General features: G+C 44.5%; 1 protein-coding gene across 3 annotated transcripts in view; it reads right to left on the bottom strand.

The window, feature by feature from the left end:
- Positions 1-17,196, bottom strand: part of LMBR1 (limb development membrane protein 1) — a 251,676-nt gene that overhangs the window by 113,192 nt on the left and 121,288 nt on the right. For all 3 annotated transcript variants that reach the window (XM_077491150.1, XM_077491148.1, XM_077491149.1), the window contains exon 6: positions 1,612-1,738. In XM_077491150.1, the coding sequence (XP_077347276.1) occupies positions 1,612-1,738 (127 nt within the window). The remainder of the gene's footprint in view (positions 1-1,611; positions 1,739-17,196) is intronic.

Here is a 17,196-nt window from a genome sequence, read left to right as displayed (position 1 = left end):
AAATTAGAATGGTTTGCTTGTTATCCACTTAAGCCTATTGTGTTTGTCTATTGTTGACTTGGATGAGGATCAGTGCACATTTTACAGCTAATTGCTGCAGAAAACCACTTAATTCCAATGGGTTCACATACTTTTTCTTGCCACTGTATTAAGCTAACCTCACATTTGTTGCTCTGCATAATTCTCCTCATCAGATAATAGTAAAACCGACCACGCCTACATGTTAGGGTAATTGCCGACGTCACTTCCTGTCCTAACCCGTACCAGATCGAGGCTTGAAACGCACGCCGATCCCAGGAGACGAAGTAGCGGAGCAAAACCCCAAAAATACACTCCTGGAAAGACTCAGTGTCGGTTTAAAGGCACCTAAATTGTGAGCGCACATTTTATACATTTTCGATGTTTACCTTATTGGTTTAAAATACATTTTATAAAAGCATGCTGCACAATGATGGATGTTTACTTCTTATGAGATATCAAGATTGACATGGAGATATGAGGATTAACTAGTGGCAACCTAGTTGTAGAAACGCCAGGAAAGTGGAGTGGTTATCTCAATATAAACCAAAGGCAAAGTTTTTCTAGGTTCCAGTGAATGCCCATTTCAGAAGGTGGTGGTGACATATGAAGTGGTGAAAAGGCTCTTAAAAAGCATGGATGTGAATTTGTGTACACTACGCGCATGAGGTTTAAATGATAAAATTGTGAAGTGGACTTTGGGGACTATTGTAAAAACCTATGTCCTGGGGTTTTGCACTTGATAACTTGCACTACAGATTGATATATTGTTACTTTGCACTTTATAGTTATACAACTTTGAACTTTGTGCACATTTTGCAGACACCGTTTTAGTGGTAATATTGTATAAGCACTTTTGGATCAGAGCAGTTACATTTCATGCAATATTAATTTCTCCCTAACCTATGGTATAGGACTTTTAACTGCAGCAGATCATATTTTAATTTGAAATATTATTATAATTTTTGCACCGGCGACACACTTTTTCACATCTACATGTGACCTGGCTTCATGTAAGTAAAATGGACATATATTTTTTCATACCAGTGGTTGTTAAAGGGGATGGGAGGGAAGTTGTTAATATTCTGGAGTTGGGCTTTAAAAAAATACCTTTTATACCATCTTCAATGGCGGAACCAAGTTCACTGTCCGTTTCCTCCGATTTGATGCTTTATAGCAGCATTATTATGTTCTTTATTATACACTATTTATAATTTGTGCAGTGGTTTACAAAATGAGGGTAGACAATACAGTTAGAATACAATTCAATACAAGAGGAATTAGAGGGATGTTTACTAGTAAATGATAGGTTCACATTATCTGTTTCTCTTATGAATACAGAATTTTAATTTTACACAGTTTTGCAATTCCAGCAGATCAAAATCCTAACCACAAATTTTATAATCGAATCAATTATTATAATTTTGTGAAACCTAGTCAAACTAATAGTAGCTACAGCTTTCACTTATGCCTCCATCAATGAATTCCAAAGTTCTAAAACAAAGAGTAAACCATAAATTAAAAACCCTCTTCATGTGTGTGAATTACCCAGCAAGAAACATCTAGAGGAACAAATAGAGCTCAGAACCTTACCATACAAAGACTCCATGCTTGCAGAACTGTTGTCAATCAAGGCAGATGCCACCCACACAATGCCAAAGATAAGGAGTGCCAGGAGAATGAGCATGACAACAGTCTCCAGAATCCGAGCTTTAATTCCCTGTTGAACAAATTAAAAGAAAGTATAACTTTGATGGCACCATTTTACAAATCAAAAAGAATGCATTTTAGTGTTAATTTATTGAAACAATTTGTATAGCGGAGATCACGTAAAATCTTTTTTTTTATTCTAAATTTTGGAACTATCTAGAAATGTTATATTAATTTCAGAGTCCCCCTTCACCCTCACTATCTGAAACATCGACTGCATTCTTCAAGACAAAGTGGGGGGAATCCAAAATTTTACATTGTCACCAGAACAGGAGTAGAGGGGATCTATTCATCGACACCTGTTATGGAAAAAGTTATCAGAGGTGCCATTTCCCCTAATTTAGGGATATTTTCATTCAACATAGAAATAAAAAAAACACATGACAGGTTCTATCCTTCCTCCACTATGCATAACCAAAAGTTATGGTTTGAGTTTTACTTACCACTAATAAATGACTAATCAACTCCTACAGAAAGCAATGTTTTATGTCCTTAACTCAAGACAAAACATGATGCATTAAGGCCTTATAAAAATGAGTTCTTGGCCCATTATGGAGTTCACTGGTCCAAAACAAAGAGGTGTTGGGTGAAGTCATAATTTTGTGTTTCTCAGTGATGGTGCAATGTAACGTGGCTTCTTGTGTCAGGTTGAATTAGATCCTGTAGTCCTATCCTTTATAAGTGTTCAACCCAACCAGGGCAGCAAGCAGTAAAGAAGCAGCATGTTGGATGTGCTTTGGAATTCAGTGAAACTGTGCAAAAGCACCTAACAGGATTCAAGGAACAAAGCTTTCCTCAAACTGCCACCCCCAGCAGGCATTCATGGCCTGGCCTGGCCTGTGCCTGGCTGCAACAACATGTTTTTTGGCTACCTGCATTCTTTAACCACTTCAACCCCAAAAGGTTTTACCCCCTCAATGACCAGAGCACTTTTTATAAATTGGCACTGCACTGCTTTAACTGGTAATTGCGCAGTCATGTAATGCTGTACACAAACTAAATTTGCGTCCTTTTTTTTCCCACAAATAGAGCTTTATTTTGTTGGTATTTGATCACCTCTGTTATTTTTTCTTTTTGCAACATAGAAAAGGAAAAAATATATTTTTTATACTTTTTGTTATAAAAAAAAAATCCAATGAACTCAATGTTAGGCCGCGTACACACGGGCGGACTGTCTGGCCAACTAAGTCCGTCAGACAATCCGACAGACAGTCCGTCCTACTTTTGAATGAATGGACTTGACCACACACGATGAACAGACAGTCCGCTGAAAGCTTGCGTGATGACGTGTACAGCACGTACGACGGGACTAGAAAAACGACGTCCTATACACTGCAATGCAACCTTCGGCCGTGTAAATCCTTTCTGAGCATGCGCCATACTTAGTCCGTCCAACTTTCCTACACACGAGCGGACTGTCCGCTGAAACCAAAGTTGGACAGACAATATTACGGAAATTCCGAAAGACTTAGTCCGCCAGACTGTCCGCTGAAAAAGTCAGCTGAAGCCCACACACGAGCGGACTGTCCGCTGAAACACGTTTCAGCGGACCAAGTCCGTCAGACAGTCCGCCCGTGTGTACGCGGCCTTAGTCATACATTTAGGCCAAAATGTATTCAGCCACATGTCTTGGGTAAAAAAATAAAATAAAAAAAATAATCGAAATAAGCGTACATTTATTGGTTTGCACAAAAGTTAAGGCATTTGCAAACTAAAGGTACATATACTGGAATTTTAGTTTATGACTGCTCATCTCATTTCTTGAGGTGTTAAAATGGCAGGGCAGTACAAAACCCCTCCAAGTTATCCCTTTTTGGAAAGTAGACACACAGGAATTTACTGAGAGGCATGTTGAGCCCATTGAAAATTTCATATTTTTTTTTTTGTCACAAGTGATTGAAAAAAATTAAATAAAATAAAAAGTTGTCACTGAAATGATAGAACAAAACCCTCCCAAATGACTCCATTTTGGAAAGTAGACACCCCAAGATATTTTCTGAGAGGCATGTTGAGTCTAGGGAATATTTTATATTTTGCCACAAGTTTCCGGAAAATGTATTTATTTTTACACAAAGTTTTCACTTAATGATATATTGCTCAAACATGCCATGGGTATATGTGAAAATACACAACAAAATACATTCTGCTGCCTCTCCTGAGTACGTGGATACCACACCTGTGAGACTTTATGGCAGTCTAGCCGCGTACACCCCCTGATCGCACAAAGTTGATACTCTGGAGAAGCAGCAAAATGTATTTTGGGGTGTCATTTCACATATACCCATGGCACGTGTGAGCAATATCAACTTTGTGCGATCAGGGGGTGAAATATGTGCCTACGTCTACTGGTGTTAGTGTAGTGTTGGTGTACCCACTAAGGAAAATAGGACCAAAAGGGCACCATGAAGAAAAGTGCATCACTTCCTGTGCCTGTGTTTACATTACACAGGCATAGGAAGTCTGTCCATCGGTCAGAACCGATCAGCATGTCCGATCCATAAATCATCGGCCTGGACTTGTTGAGTGATCAGTTCTGAACCGAATCCGATTGCCGCGGTTACAGCAGGGGCACATGCGCCCTTGATCTGCATGCACTACCACCCGGCTGCGGTATATGTACGTGGGGCGGTCCGGAACTGGTTAAACAGTCATAAATGTGACTGTGTGTTTTCAGTGGAAAAGCCTATTCCATACACATTACACAGCATAAAGAAAAGATTGCATAATGCAGTGTATACACGTAGCAGACTATCCGGCGGACTTAGTCTGGCGGACTTCCCGCCGGACTGTCCGCCGGACTTTCCAAATGAGCTACTTGCCCACACACGGCACTTTTTCAGCAAACTAATACGGCGTACTAAGTCCGCCGGACTATCCGCCGTACTTTTGAAATTAATGGACTCGCCCACACACGCGGAGGAAAGTTCGCTCATTTTGAGCGCGGCTCCAGGTAGCCGGGACCAGCGAAGGAGGCGTCGCTGGCTCCGTCACCTAGTATGGACTTAAAGGGGAACCCCTACGCCGAAAAATCGCCCCCCGCCTCCTGAGCTGTGCCAGGCCACGTGCCCTCAACATGGGGGGTGCCTTGGGGAAGGGGTGGCCACGCGCCCCCCCCCCACCCCAAAGCACCTTGTCCCCATGTTGATGAGGACAAGGGCCTCTTCCCGACAACCCTGGCCATTGGTTGCCGGGGTCTGCGGACGGGGGCGCTTATCGGAATCCATGAGCCCCCTTTAATAAGGGGACCCCCGGATCCTGGACCCCCACCCTATGTGAATGAGTATGGGGTACAATGTACCCCTACCCATTCACCTGTAAAAAAAAAAAAAAACACAACACACAAGGGTTAAAATTGTTTATTGCACAGCTCCGGGGGTCTTCCGTCTTCGGGGGACAAGACCCCCGAAGTCGGAAGAAGAGGGTGGCGGCAGCGGCGAATAAGAAAGCCGGGCTCCTCCGCTAGTAAAAGAGCTAGCAGAAGATAGCGGAGGAGTCCGGCGAGAAGACCCCCGAAGACGGAAGACCCCCGGAGCTGTGCAATAAACTATTTTAACCCTTGTGTGTTGTGTTTTTCTTTACTTTTTTTTTTTTTTTTAACAGGTGAATGGGTAGGGGTACATTGTACCCCATACTCATTCACATAGGGTGGGGGGGCCAGGATCCGGGGGCCCCCTTATTAAAGGGGGCTCACGGATTCCGATAAGCCCCCCGCCCGCAGACCCCGACAACCAACGGCCAGGGTTGTCAGGAAGAGGCCCTTGTCCTCATCAACATGGGGACAAGGTGCTTTGGGGTGGGGGGGCCGCGCGGCCTGGCACGGCTCAGGAGGGGGGGCTCGCCTGTCCCCACCCCCTTTCCTGGCCAGCGTGCTCGGATAAGGGTCTGATATGGACCTAGGGGGGTACCACATGCCGATTTTTCGGCATAGGGATTCCCCTTTAAGTCCATACCAGGTGACGGGCCAGCGACGCCTCCTTCGCTGGCCCCCGGCTACCTGGAGCCACGCACAAAATGAGTGGACTTTTCTCCGCGCTGGAAAAGTCCGCTCTTTTCAAAAGTACGGCAGACTAGCACACACACTGCCGTACTGTCCGCCGAAATGCTAGTCCGGCGGACATACTGGAGTGCAAAAACACTCTTAGTCCGCCAGACTTTTGGGTAAAAAAAAGTCCGCCGGAGCCTACACATGGGCGGATTGTCCGGCGGACTTGAGTTTGCCGGTCTTTTCCACCGGATTGTTTGATCGTGTGTACGAGGCATAAGACACACTACCATCGGCAGCTTTCCTCACTCCGATCACATTATGCGATCTGACAGCCGTCCCCTCACACTACATCCTCCGACAGCCCTTCCCTCCCTGTTCACGCTACATCCTCCGACAGCCCTCCTCTCACTGTCCACGCTATATCCAACAGCCCTCCCCTCTTCCCACACTATGTTCTCTGGCAGCCCTCCCCTCTGCCCACACTACGTTCTCTGGCAGTTTTACCCTCACCAGGCACACAACGTTCTCTGGGAGCTCTCCGGTCACCGGCCACACAAGGTTCTCTGGCAGCCCTCCCCTCTGCCCACACTACATCCTCAGACAGCCCTCCCCTCACTGTCCATGCTACATCCTTCGACAGCCCTCCCTGTTCACCCTATATCCTCCGACAGCTGTCCCCTCACTGTCTATGCTACATCCTCCGACAGCCCTCCGCACACGGTCCACGCTACATCCTCCAACACCCCTTCCCACACTACGTTCTCTGGCAGCCCTCCCCTCTGCCCACACTACATTCTCCGCCAGCTCTCCCCTCTGCCCACACTACGTTCCCTGGCAGCTCTTCCTTTAATTGCCACACTACATTCTCTGGCAGTTCTTCCCTCATCAGGCACACAACGTTCTCTGGGAGCTCTCATGTCACCGGCCACACTAGGTTCTCTGGCAGCTCTCCCCTCTGCCCACATTAAGTTCTCTGGCAGCATTCCCTTTGCTGGCAACATTAGGTTTTCTGGCAGCTCTCCCCTCACTAGCCACACTATATTCTCTGGCAGCTCTTCCTTAATGACCACACTAGGCTCTCTGGCAGCTCACCCCTGACCAGCCACAATACATTCTCTGGCAGTTCGCCACTTACTATTTACATTGTATTCTCTGGCAGCTCTCGCCTCACTGTCCACAATACATTCTTTGGAAGCTCCCTCCTCACTGTCTGCAATACTCTCTGGCAGCTCATCCCTCATTTTCCACATTAAATTCTCTGGCTTTATCCCCCATTTGTTATACTTTGCTCTCTGGCAGCTCACCCCTCACTAGCATACTACATTTTCTATCATATTTCCCATCACAATTTGGGCAGCACAGTGGTATAGTGGGTAGGACTCTCACCTAGCAGTAAAAAGGGTCGCTAGTTCGAAACCCAGCCACGACACTACCTGCCTGGAGTTTGCATGTTCTCCCTGTGCCTGCGTGGGTTTACTCCGGGTACTCCGGTTTCCTCCCACACTCCAAAGACATGCTGGTAGGTTAATTGGCTTCTGTCTGAAATTGGCCCTAGTATATGAATGTGAGCTGGGGACCTTGGATTGTGGGCTCCTTAGATTGTAGGGAGCGATGTGTGTGTGGAGTTATTAAATAAATAACTTAATAAATAACAATATAATAGATGATTATCTTAATCAGACACAATGTACAGGGATAGGGACAATTGTAGACACTCACTCAGGTTGAACTGGATGGAATGGTGTCTTTATTCAACCTTACTATGATCAAATAGTTTGATCAAATTTCTGGCAGCTTTCTCCTCAACGTGCCAAACTATGTTCTCTGGCAATTGGCCACCAATCCCCACCCCTGTCTTAGTTATAAGCCATTGCTGAGTCTTCCTTTTGAGTAACCTAGTCTCCTGGGGGTAATTTTGGTCCAATGGCCTTGGTACTTTTTGAGTCACTGAGTTGTCTAAATATGCAGATTAGAAGCTCTAACTTTCCTGTTCAGTGTCAGCACCTTAGAAATTTCTGATAGCAGAGAAATCCAAGTAACCAGCAATTTCCAGGAAGTATTTCTCTTCTTCACAGAGAACATAAGCAACACAATCATGAATATATTTTTATGCTGCAACTTTAGTTTTATGGTATGGTGCCCCAATCTATGCTTCATTGCAATTAATTTTGTGTGACTTATTTGAAAATAAAATACATTTTGTATGAAGTCCAAAATGTGGTCTAAATAAATAAACTATCTTGATTACGTCATAGTTTTAAAAAGCCATTTTTAAAAGATGGATTGCATTTCTGATTCTTCAGGCTGAGAAAGTAGATTAGCAAATTGTATCTGTGATTCCAATCAAGTGAATGGAAGACACTGGCAAAGCGCCAAATGTGGCGCCCAGCCAAGCCCAGGCGTTACACAGGTATGATGAGGTAATCGTTTCTGAACACTGCTCTAGCAATGAGTCTGCATGCATTTCTTTAAAGTCTGCAGAGCCCTCTAGTGGACAATAGAAATACTGTATTTTTCTACATTCATAAAATGTTCGGAAGTGTTCGAATTTTTTATTATATATATATATATAAATAAAAGTAAAATAACGAAAAGTGCAGAAAAAGCATAAATTCAGCTAAGCAGTCTTAATACAAAAAAAGATTAAAAATGGAAGTAAAACGCAAACACAGTGACAAACTACTTACAGCTTAACTTCACATAAAAATTAGAATTGTTTAATAAAAGTAGGTCTGAGCGAAGCCTGGTCAATAAAGACAAAATGTATAACAAAATGGATAGGTAGAAATGACCTTTCATGAAAATCACAAAACAAAAAGATGTCAGTAAATCCAATTTACTTAAAAAGTCAAGCCTGACCTAGCTCACCTCCTGATATGCCCTGTCCGTCACAAGGCCATTATTCTCATTAAAAGACCAATATGAAGAATTGGGCAGTGAAAATGGTCGGGCCATGCTTGCCTTGTTGTAGGAAGTATTCATCTTCACCTCAGAGGATACTGGTGAAGAACAGGCGAGTATGCAAGCAAGGAACTAAAGCGGAACTTCAACCAAAAGTTCCACTTGTTGGCCTCCCCCCCCCCCCCCTCCTCTTTACCATTTGACACTTGTATTTTTTGTTTTGTTTTTGTAGTGGGGGGGCCTCTGGTTTTGACAGGTTCCCACTTTCGCCCAGATCACCATGAAGTTCACCAACCCCCCCCCCCCCCTCTCCCCTTCGCCCGCAGGGTGCAAAGCTCCACAATGCTCAATGGCAAAATCCCATTTATTACCATGGTGACTGTTCCCACATGAGTGCTCAGATGCCTGTAGCTCAAAACCTAAAAAGTTCCAAAAGCTACATGAGCTACCTCTGAGGCAGATTTGGGCCACTAGACTTCATTGGAAAGCCTCAAAACACTAAGATGAAGCATTTTTTTCTGGTGTATTTCAGCCATTTTTGAGCCTCTAAGAACTGGTGTCCTACTCTAGTGCTTTCCATTGGCTAAGACAAAAACGTCTGAAGTTTGGAAACACTGTAATACACTTCTAAAATGCTTTTGTACGCTCCCAAAAACACTCAAATAAAAAATGCCTATATCAGGCTAATATATTTCTATACCATCTGCTTTCTGAACTAGTTGCAGCCTACACATACGTATACTGGAGTAAAAAATGAAGGCTGTCCAGAACTGTGTGACAAGAAGTCGAAGGCCTTCCCAGAAATACTGTGAAAAGCTGCTGTTTGCTTAACGAAAATGACAAAGCTCAGCATAAGGGATTTTTCCGACTTCAGTGCAGCATTGATATTTCCTGTATAACAACATCATCGTGTCACTAATTGTACTTGATGTTTGTGGAGTTCAAACCAAGTGCAGTTTTTATTGTTCCTATGTACATACACTGTGGTTGAGCAGGAGGGGGGTCTAACTATTTCAAATCAATGGCTTTCAGCTCTGACATACAGCTTCCATATAGACAGCAGGTATACACTTAGCCCTGAAAAATGCCATTTCTGATTGGCTGGTATCGGGCAGATACCGATGAGGCATGGTCAGTCCCTAAACACATGAAGCTAAGGCAAATAGTCGTGCTGTACACAATGCTAGTTTTAGTCCTGGGCACTAGTCTTCAAAAAGGATTTTACTATACATCCACTACAAAAAAACATTATGGTCTCCATACAAAACTGATAATCTGCAAAGGAGGCTTTTCTGTCTACCAGCAGCCAAACACATCTGAGATGGCCAGACAACCTTGTATCAGATGGCCAGGAAGGGAAATGTGGTTGTACAAGAGTCTCATCAGTGTGACTATGCTGCTCTTGTTGAGTTGCCTCTATTGTTCCGCTAACAATACAGTGTTTGTCACTCTTGTCATAAGCACCTATCTGTCAATCTTAGCCAACTCTGTGCTATTGGGTCATCTGCAGCCAGCGTTGGGAAGTTTAGGGGGCCCTATTCTGCATGTATGGGCTGCTTAATAGACCCCAGGTCATGCTTAATAGTGAAGAAGAGAAGACTGGACAAGAAATTCAAAAAACTGGAAAATTCCCATCACCAGACACAAACCAGCACACTATCCATCTACAGGAAGTCAATATATAAAAAGCATACTGATTGGAATTTGATTATACTTGGCAGTATGACAAATAGGGGAACCTTTACAATCTCCAGGTGTGTGCAATAGCTGAGCAGCAAGTAGCACTGAGGCACAATGGAACTCGGGAGAGGAAATTGTAGAATAAAACCTCACATCTTAGCTACAGAGCAGAGGTGTATAGACAAAGGGTTGATATCATGTTGATGCAGGAATGAGTGGCATCAGAGGCAGAGAAAAAGCCCAAATTAAAGGGAGACAGGCTTCCATAAATTAGACTGTTCACACTGTCTTCGGTTACATATCCAAGCACTCGACCTTCTGGCTCAGAGTTTTGAAGTCAGCGGAAATCCTTGATGAGGTTAACAACCTTATTATAGACACCTGACTGCAATTGATTTTACTTACTGCATGAGGAAGCTCAGAGATGTTTCGTTATGGAGCTACTACAGAAATGTCTACATGTTTCTGATTCAGCAATGAAAGTCATTTCTGCATTTACAAATATCAGAAGATTGGAATAATTACAGCCAAGTGTATCTACTAAGGCTGGAAGCTGTCCGCAATACCACATAAAAGTCATCCTTTTTTGTTAATCTGCAAACGATTTAAAGATGAAATGTAAAAATGTTACATCACTTTTCATATCATCATACTCTTTGCACTGCCTTGACGCAGTATTATTATATAGGGGAAAAAGCCTAAAAAAAAAAAAAAAAAAAAACACGAATACAGTCAGCACATCTAATGATTTACATGTTGCATAGTAGGTGAGGCTGAAAAAAGACACATCAAAGTCCATCAAGTCCAACCTATGCGTGTGATTATATGTCAGTATTACATTGTATATCCCTGTATGTTGCGGTCGTTCAGGTGCTTATCTAAGAGTTTTTTGAAACTATCCATTCTACCCGCTGAAACCACTGCCTGCGAAAGTGAATTCCACATCCTTGCCACTCTTACAGTAAAGAACCCTTTATGGAGTCTAAGGTTAAACCTCTTTTCTTCTAGTCTTAATGAGTGCCCGTGTGTCTTATTAAACTCCCTTCCACGCAAAAGTCTTATCCCTATTGTGGGGTCACCAGTATGGTATTTGTAATTTAAAGTCATATCCCCTCTCAAGCGACTCTTCTCCAGATAGAATAAGTTCAGTGCTCGTAACCTTTCGCTATAACTAATCTCCTTCAGTCCATTTATTAGCTTTGTTGCCCTTCTTTGTACTCGCTTCATTTCCAGTACATCCTTCCTGAGGACTGGTGCCCAGAACTGGACAGCATACTCCAGGTGAGGCCGGACCAGAGTCTTGTAGAGTGGGAGAATTACCGCTTTATCTCTTGAGTTAATGCCCTTTTTTAATGCATGCCGATACTGTCAGAAACCATGAATCCATGAATCAGACTGAGACAGAAGTACAGTTAAATCTCACTTGTTCAATAATAATAACAAAAAGGTAAACAGAGTAAATGTCAAAACAAAGCCAGTGTCAGCGGATAGTCAGACAAGCCAAAGCGTCAGGGAGCCAGAGATGAGCGTAGTAGAACAGCAAGCAGGATCTGGAGCCAGAAGTAATGTCAACCAAGCAAGTCTTTAACAGGAACACAGGAGAGCGTCTCTAGAGATGTGACCAAGGCGAAGGCAGAGATCATCTGGGCTGGACGGCTTAAGTAGGCAGGACTGACTAACAGGATATCATCAACAGGTGAGTCACTGTGGAGAAATAGAAGCTGGCAATTACCCGACAGCTGAGCGGCCAGCTCAGAGAAGGAAGGGCTGAGACCAGCCCTGACAGTACCCCCTCCTCAATGACCCCTCGGATGACCATCAGGCTTGAGGGGAAAACATCTATGGAATCATGGAGGAGGAGGACAGGGGCATGTACGTCCAAGGATGAGACCCAAGAGCGTGCCTCCGGACCGCTCCCTTTTCAATGCACCAGGTACTGTATGCACCCACAGAACTCAACAATGGACTGTACTTGATACTCCTCATGGTTCTCCAAACGCTTTAATGAGACATGAAATACATTTGAGATACACATATTAGAAGGAAGGTCTAATGCGTAAGCCACTGGGTTAATCCTGCGAAGAATACGGAAAGGCCCAATAAACCAAGGTGTGAACTGCAGAGAGGGAACACAAAGTCGGAGGTTGCGAGGTGACAGCCAGTGTCCCCAACCTGGTAGGAAGGTGCAGGCAGGCGTCTGCGGTCAGCATGGAGTATGTACCTATCATTAGCATGTCGCAAAACCTCCTGGACTTGTGCTCAAGTGGAACAGAGACCACATAGATGCTCCTCTAACACAGGAATACTCTATGAAACAAATGAGTCAGGCAACATGGAAGGTTGAAATCCATAGTTTGCCATAAACGGGGACAATTCGGGAAGCAGAACTTAAGCCACTAATGTGAGTTCTCCGCTGGTTACGATGGTCAGAAATATAGCAACGTAGGAATTGCTCCAAGGACTTATTGGCTCGCTCTGCGGCCCCATTAGACTGTGTAGAGGAGAAAGAGAGCTGAATTCCCAACTGTGAAAAAAAAGCTCACCAGAACCGGGACACAAACTGACTACCCCTGTCCAAGACAATCAGCTTGGGTAGCCCATGTAAGCGAAAGATCTCCTGAGCAAAAAATGGAAGCCAGTTCCTTAGAAGTGGGCAACTTTTTTAGTGGAATACAATGAGACATTTTTGAGAACTGGTCAATCACCATAAGGATAACTGTTTTGCCCTGGGAGTTGGGTAACTCCACAATGAAATCCATAGACAGGCGGGTCCAGGGCCTCTCTCCATTGGGTATGGGTTTTAGGAACCCCACTGGAAGGTGTCATGGAGTCTTACTCTGAGCACACACGGAACAGGCAGCTACGAGGGCAGTTACATTAGCATGTAGACTAGGCCACCAGAATTGTTGGGAAATAGCCCAAAAGAGTTGATTCTTCCCAGCGTGGCCAGCAGCCTTGGGAGAATGGCAAGTCTGGAGCCCGGCAATACAGAGACTCTCTGGGACAAAGCAGCGGTCACAAGGTTTCTCAGGAGGAGCATGAACCTGAGCAGCAAGAATTTTGTCACCCAAAGGAAAGTGAGTATCATGGTTATGCAGTGATCTTCCTGTGTTTGCTTACCTTCCCTCATGTCTTCAGACTAAGAGGTCAGCCACTTCCACCTGGTGGTTTTTATAACCTCTCCTCTAAGCATGGCTCCACCCCAGGCCCTATCAGGGAGCCCTATATTAACCTGTGCACTGCAGGCCATCAGTGCTGATCAACCATTGTGTATTCCTTTGTGTGTTAGCTTCCCGTTTCCTGCCGTGTGCTCTGCTTCTGTTTTCCGTTACCGACTTTGGCTTGTCTTGACTATCCCTGTTTGCCTGTGATCCTGACCTTTTGGTGTGTACCCGACTATTCTTGTCTGCTTGTGGCCCCGACCTTGGCTTTGTTCCTCACCATCCCTATCCTCCTGTTGCCTACTGTGGGTGTGAGCTGGGGGACCCTGGGGGTCACGACCTGGAGCCAGTTGCAGCCAAGTCCATCCTCACCACTGGAGGCGCTGGTGAACACCTGCTGGCTCTTAGACTCCGCGCCCCAGGGAATCCTATGCTCTAACCCCAGTGGGATCTGTCCCCCGTCTGCAGCAGTCAGCCGTAGGGTCCACAACCTTGCGGTGCACTCCTGATCCCTACGGTGTGCACCTGTCACCTTGCCTCAAGGTGACCTGACAGTGAGACTGGTGTGAACCGTAGCCAGAATACGATCAGGAGGAATCACAGGAACTGGAACCAAATCCATCTTGGAAATAGAAGAAAATTGTGGCAAAGCGTCAGCCCTTATAATCTTAGTACCGAGTAAGAATGAGACCATGTAATTGAAACTAGATAAGAAAAAATGCCCATCATGCCCATCTGGGAGAGAGGCGTTTAGCCTCAGACAAGAATGTGAGATTGTTATGGTCAGTAAGAATGAGAACCGGCACAGGTGTACCTTCGAGGAGATGTCTTCATTCTTTCAGGGCTAAAGTGATCGCTAACAGCTCTCTGTCACCAATCTTGTAATTGCACTCCGCAGGTGATAATTTCTTGGAAAAGTAGCCACAAGAATGCATAGCGCTTTCAGAGGTAGGACGTTGAGACAGAAGGGCACCAACTCCTTTTTTAGAAGCATCAACCTCAAGGATAAAAGGTAACATAGGATCAGGGTGTGCCAACATAGGAGCAGAAACCTTGCAGCCTTGAGACTCTCAAAGGCCTTAATGGACTCCGGAGATCAACACTGTGGGTTAACGTCCTTTCTGGTCATATCAGTCAGGGGCTTGACCAGAGAAGAGAAGTTACGAATAAACTTCCGATAATAGTTGGCAAAGCCAAGAAAATGCTGCAGAGTACGTAAACCTACGGGTCAGGGCCACATAGGACTGCTGAAAGTTTCTCTGGGCACATCGAAAAACCAGCAGTGGAAATGACATAACTCAGGAATGTAACCTGTTCACGATGGAATTCGCACTTCTCCAATTTACAATAGAAATTGTTCTCTCAGTTTCTGAAGCACCTGACAGACATCGGTGTGGTGGCTCTCCAGGGCCTTGGAAAATATGAGGATATCGTCGAGAAAAACCACCACACAACTGCAACAAATCTAGGAGGACATCGTTAATAAATTCCTTGAAAACTCCCGGAGCGTTACAAAGGCCAAAAAGCATTACGAGGTACTCATAATGGCCTGTTCTGGTATTAAACGCAGTTTTTCACTCTTAAAAAATATTTGAATTAGGGTGTGCTTTCACAGGGTGACACTGTGGATGCACATGGTAATAATGTGCCAAGGTCCCGATATTATATATGAGAAGAAAAGAAGGCTAATTGATTGGTCTTTTAAAAGGCACAAGGGTAACTGGTCTAAAAATAGTTGAATTTATTTAGTCAAATGTATAAAAAACACAATTGCATATAGAGAATCAATAGAATTGGTATTAATACACCCTTATACAACAAGTCTGACACCATAAAGTAGAAGGAATATATAATGCTGTGTTGCTGGTAAGCAATAGCATGCACTTTAATACATCCAATGGTAAATACCGTTGCCAAGCATAGACTCTTAGGAGGTAGTCAAATGTGACACTGGTTAGCAGCATATGTATATTAAGGCAGTCCGTTTGTATAACAAGTATGGGACTTAAAGTTCACATGGGCTGTCGTCTGAAATAGAACATAGGCAAAATAGCCCACAAAGCTTCGTTGAGTTTACAAAAAGAGTAAGGAAAGTAAAGTAATAATAAGCTGCAGCATAAAAATGGTTACCTCCAAAAGTTTTACGAGTCGAGAGAGTGTGGCATCGGCATGGATCCCAGTGCATCACTGCACTGCTACTACGGCAGAGGAGTAGTGGTAAATGATACTTGTATATGTCCCGGCCGGAAGTCCAATTCTTGATTCTCCATTTGCAATTGTGTTTTTTATACATTTGACTAAATAAATTCAACTATTTTTAGACCAGTTAACCTTGTGCCTTTAAAAGTCCAATCAGTTAGCCTTCTTTTTGTCTCACAGTTTTCCACTCGTCGCCCTCCTTAATCCTCACGAGACTGTATGCCACTCTCAAATCAAGCTTTGTGAAAACCGTTGCTCCCTTGAGGCGGTTAAATAATTCCATAATCAGCGGAATTGGATGGGCATTCTTAATCGTGAAACGACTGTGACCCCTATAATCAATACAAGGTCTCAGTTCACCACTCTTCTTTCTTCACAAAGAAGACCAGCAACAGCAGAAGACAAGGATTTGTGGATGAAACCTCGAGAAAAAGTGTGTACGCAACATACTCCGCAATGGCCTTATCCTCCAAGACCGACAAAGGGTAAACCCGGACACGAGGGGGTATGGAACCAGGTTAAAAGGCCAATTGCGTAATTATACGACCGGCAAACTACTGGCTTGACCTTTGTCAAAAGACATCGTTAAAATCACAGTACTCCTCCGGCAGGGAGGAGAGAGAAGAAGTGCACAGGACCTTGGCTACCTTCTGGAAGCATGTCTTACTGCATTGTGGCAACCAGGAGAGAACCTCAGCAAGGAGCCAATCAAAAGAGGGGTTGTGCCTCTGTAACCAAGGATAACCAATAACCAGCGGAAACTTAGGTGAGGAAATAACTTGGAATTGGATCTCATGGTGAAGAGCCCCTACGGCCATGGACAACGGAACAGTCTCATGAGTCACATGGGCAGGCTGTAGAGGTCTCCCGTCAAAAGCCTCAATGGGAAGTGGAGTGTCACGCAGCTGCAGCGGAATAGAGTGCTTTGATATAAAGGCAGCATCAATGAAGAGGCCTGAACCCCAGAGTCGACTAGAGCTTGTATCTCGATGCCCAAGAAAGGGTAACCAAAACCAGGGGCTTATCCTTATGGATAACTGGGGACAAAACAACGCCACCTAAAGTATGTCTGTGATAGGACCTCAAGGTTCGGGCATTCCCTGGATGGGTAGGATAAGACTTCAAAAAGTGACCTGCTTGGCCACAATAAAGGCACAATTTCTCTCTCCTCCTAAGGGTTCTCTCATCCACAGAGAGACGCATGAAGCCCAAGTGCATGGGTTCATCTTCACTGACCGACTCGGTACCAGGAGGCATGGGAGGTGAGGGAGGCAAGGGTGGGACTGCATAACGAATATACAGCAGGCTTCCGCAAGTGCTCCTTAAAAGAGCCTCTCTCCGAGTCTGGAGTCAATGAGGATGGCAAATGTGATCAACTTCTCCAGCTCAGTGGGTAAATCTCAAGTTGCCATCTCATCCTTGATGGTGTCTGAGAGACCATGAGAAAAAGCAGCATCAGGGGCCACCTTGTTCCAAGCAACCTCGGCTGCCAGAGTATGGAATTCAATGGCGTAAATCAGCAACAGTTCTTGTACTCTGATG

The sequence above is a fragment of the Lithobates pipiens genome, unplaced genomic scaffold, assembly GCF_037356315.1.
Source record: "Lithobates pipiens isolate NorthernLeopardFrog02 unplaced genomic scaffold, aLitPip1_a1.2 Scaffold_19, whole genome shotgun sequence".
Taxonomy (NCBI): domain Eukaryota; kingdom Metazoa; phylum Chordata; class Amphibia; order Anura; family Ranidae; genus Lithobates; species Lithobates pipiens.
This window is presented reverse-complemented; position numbering and strand designations above follow the sequence as displayed.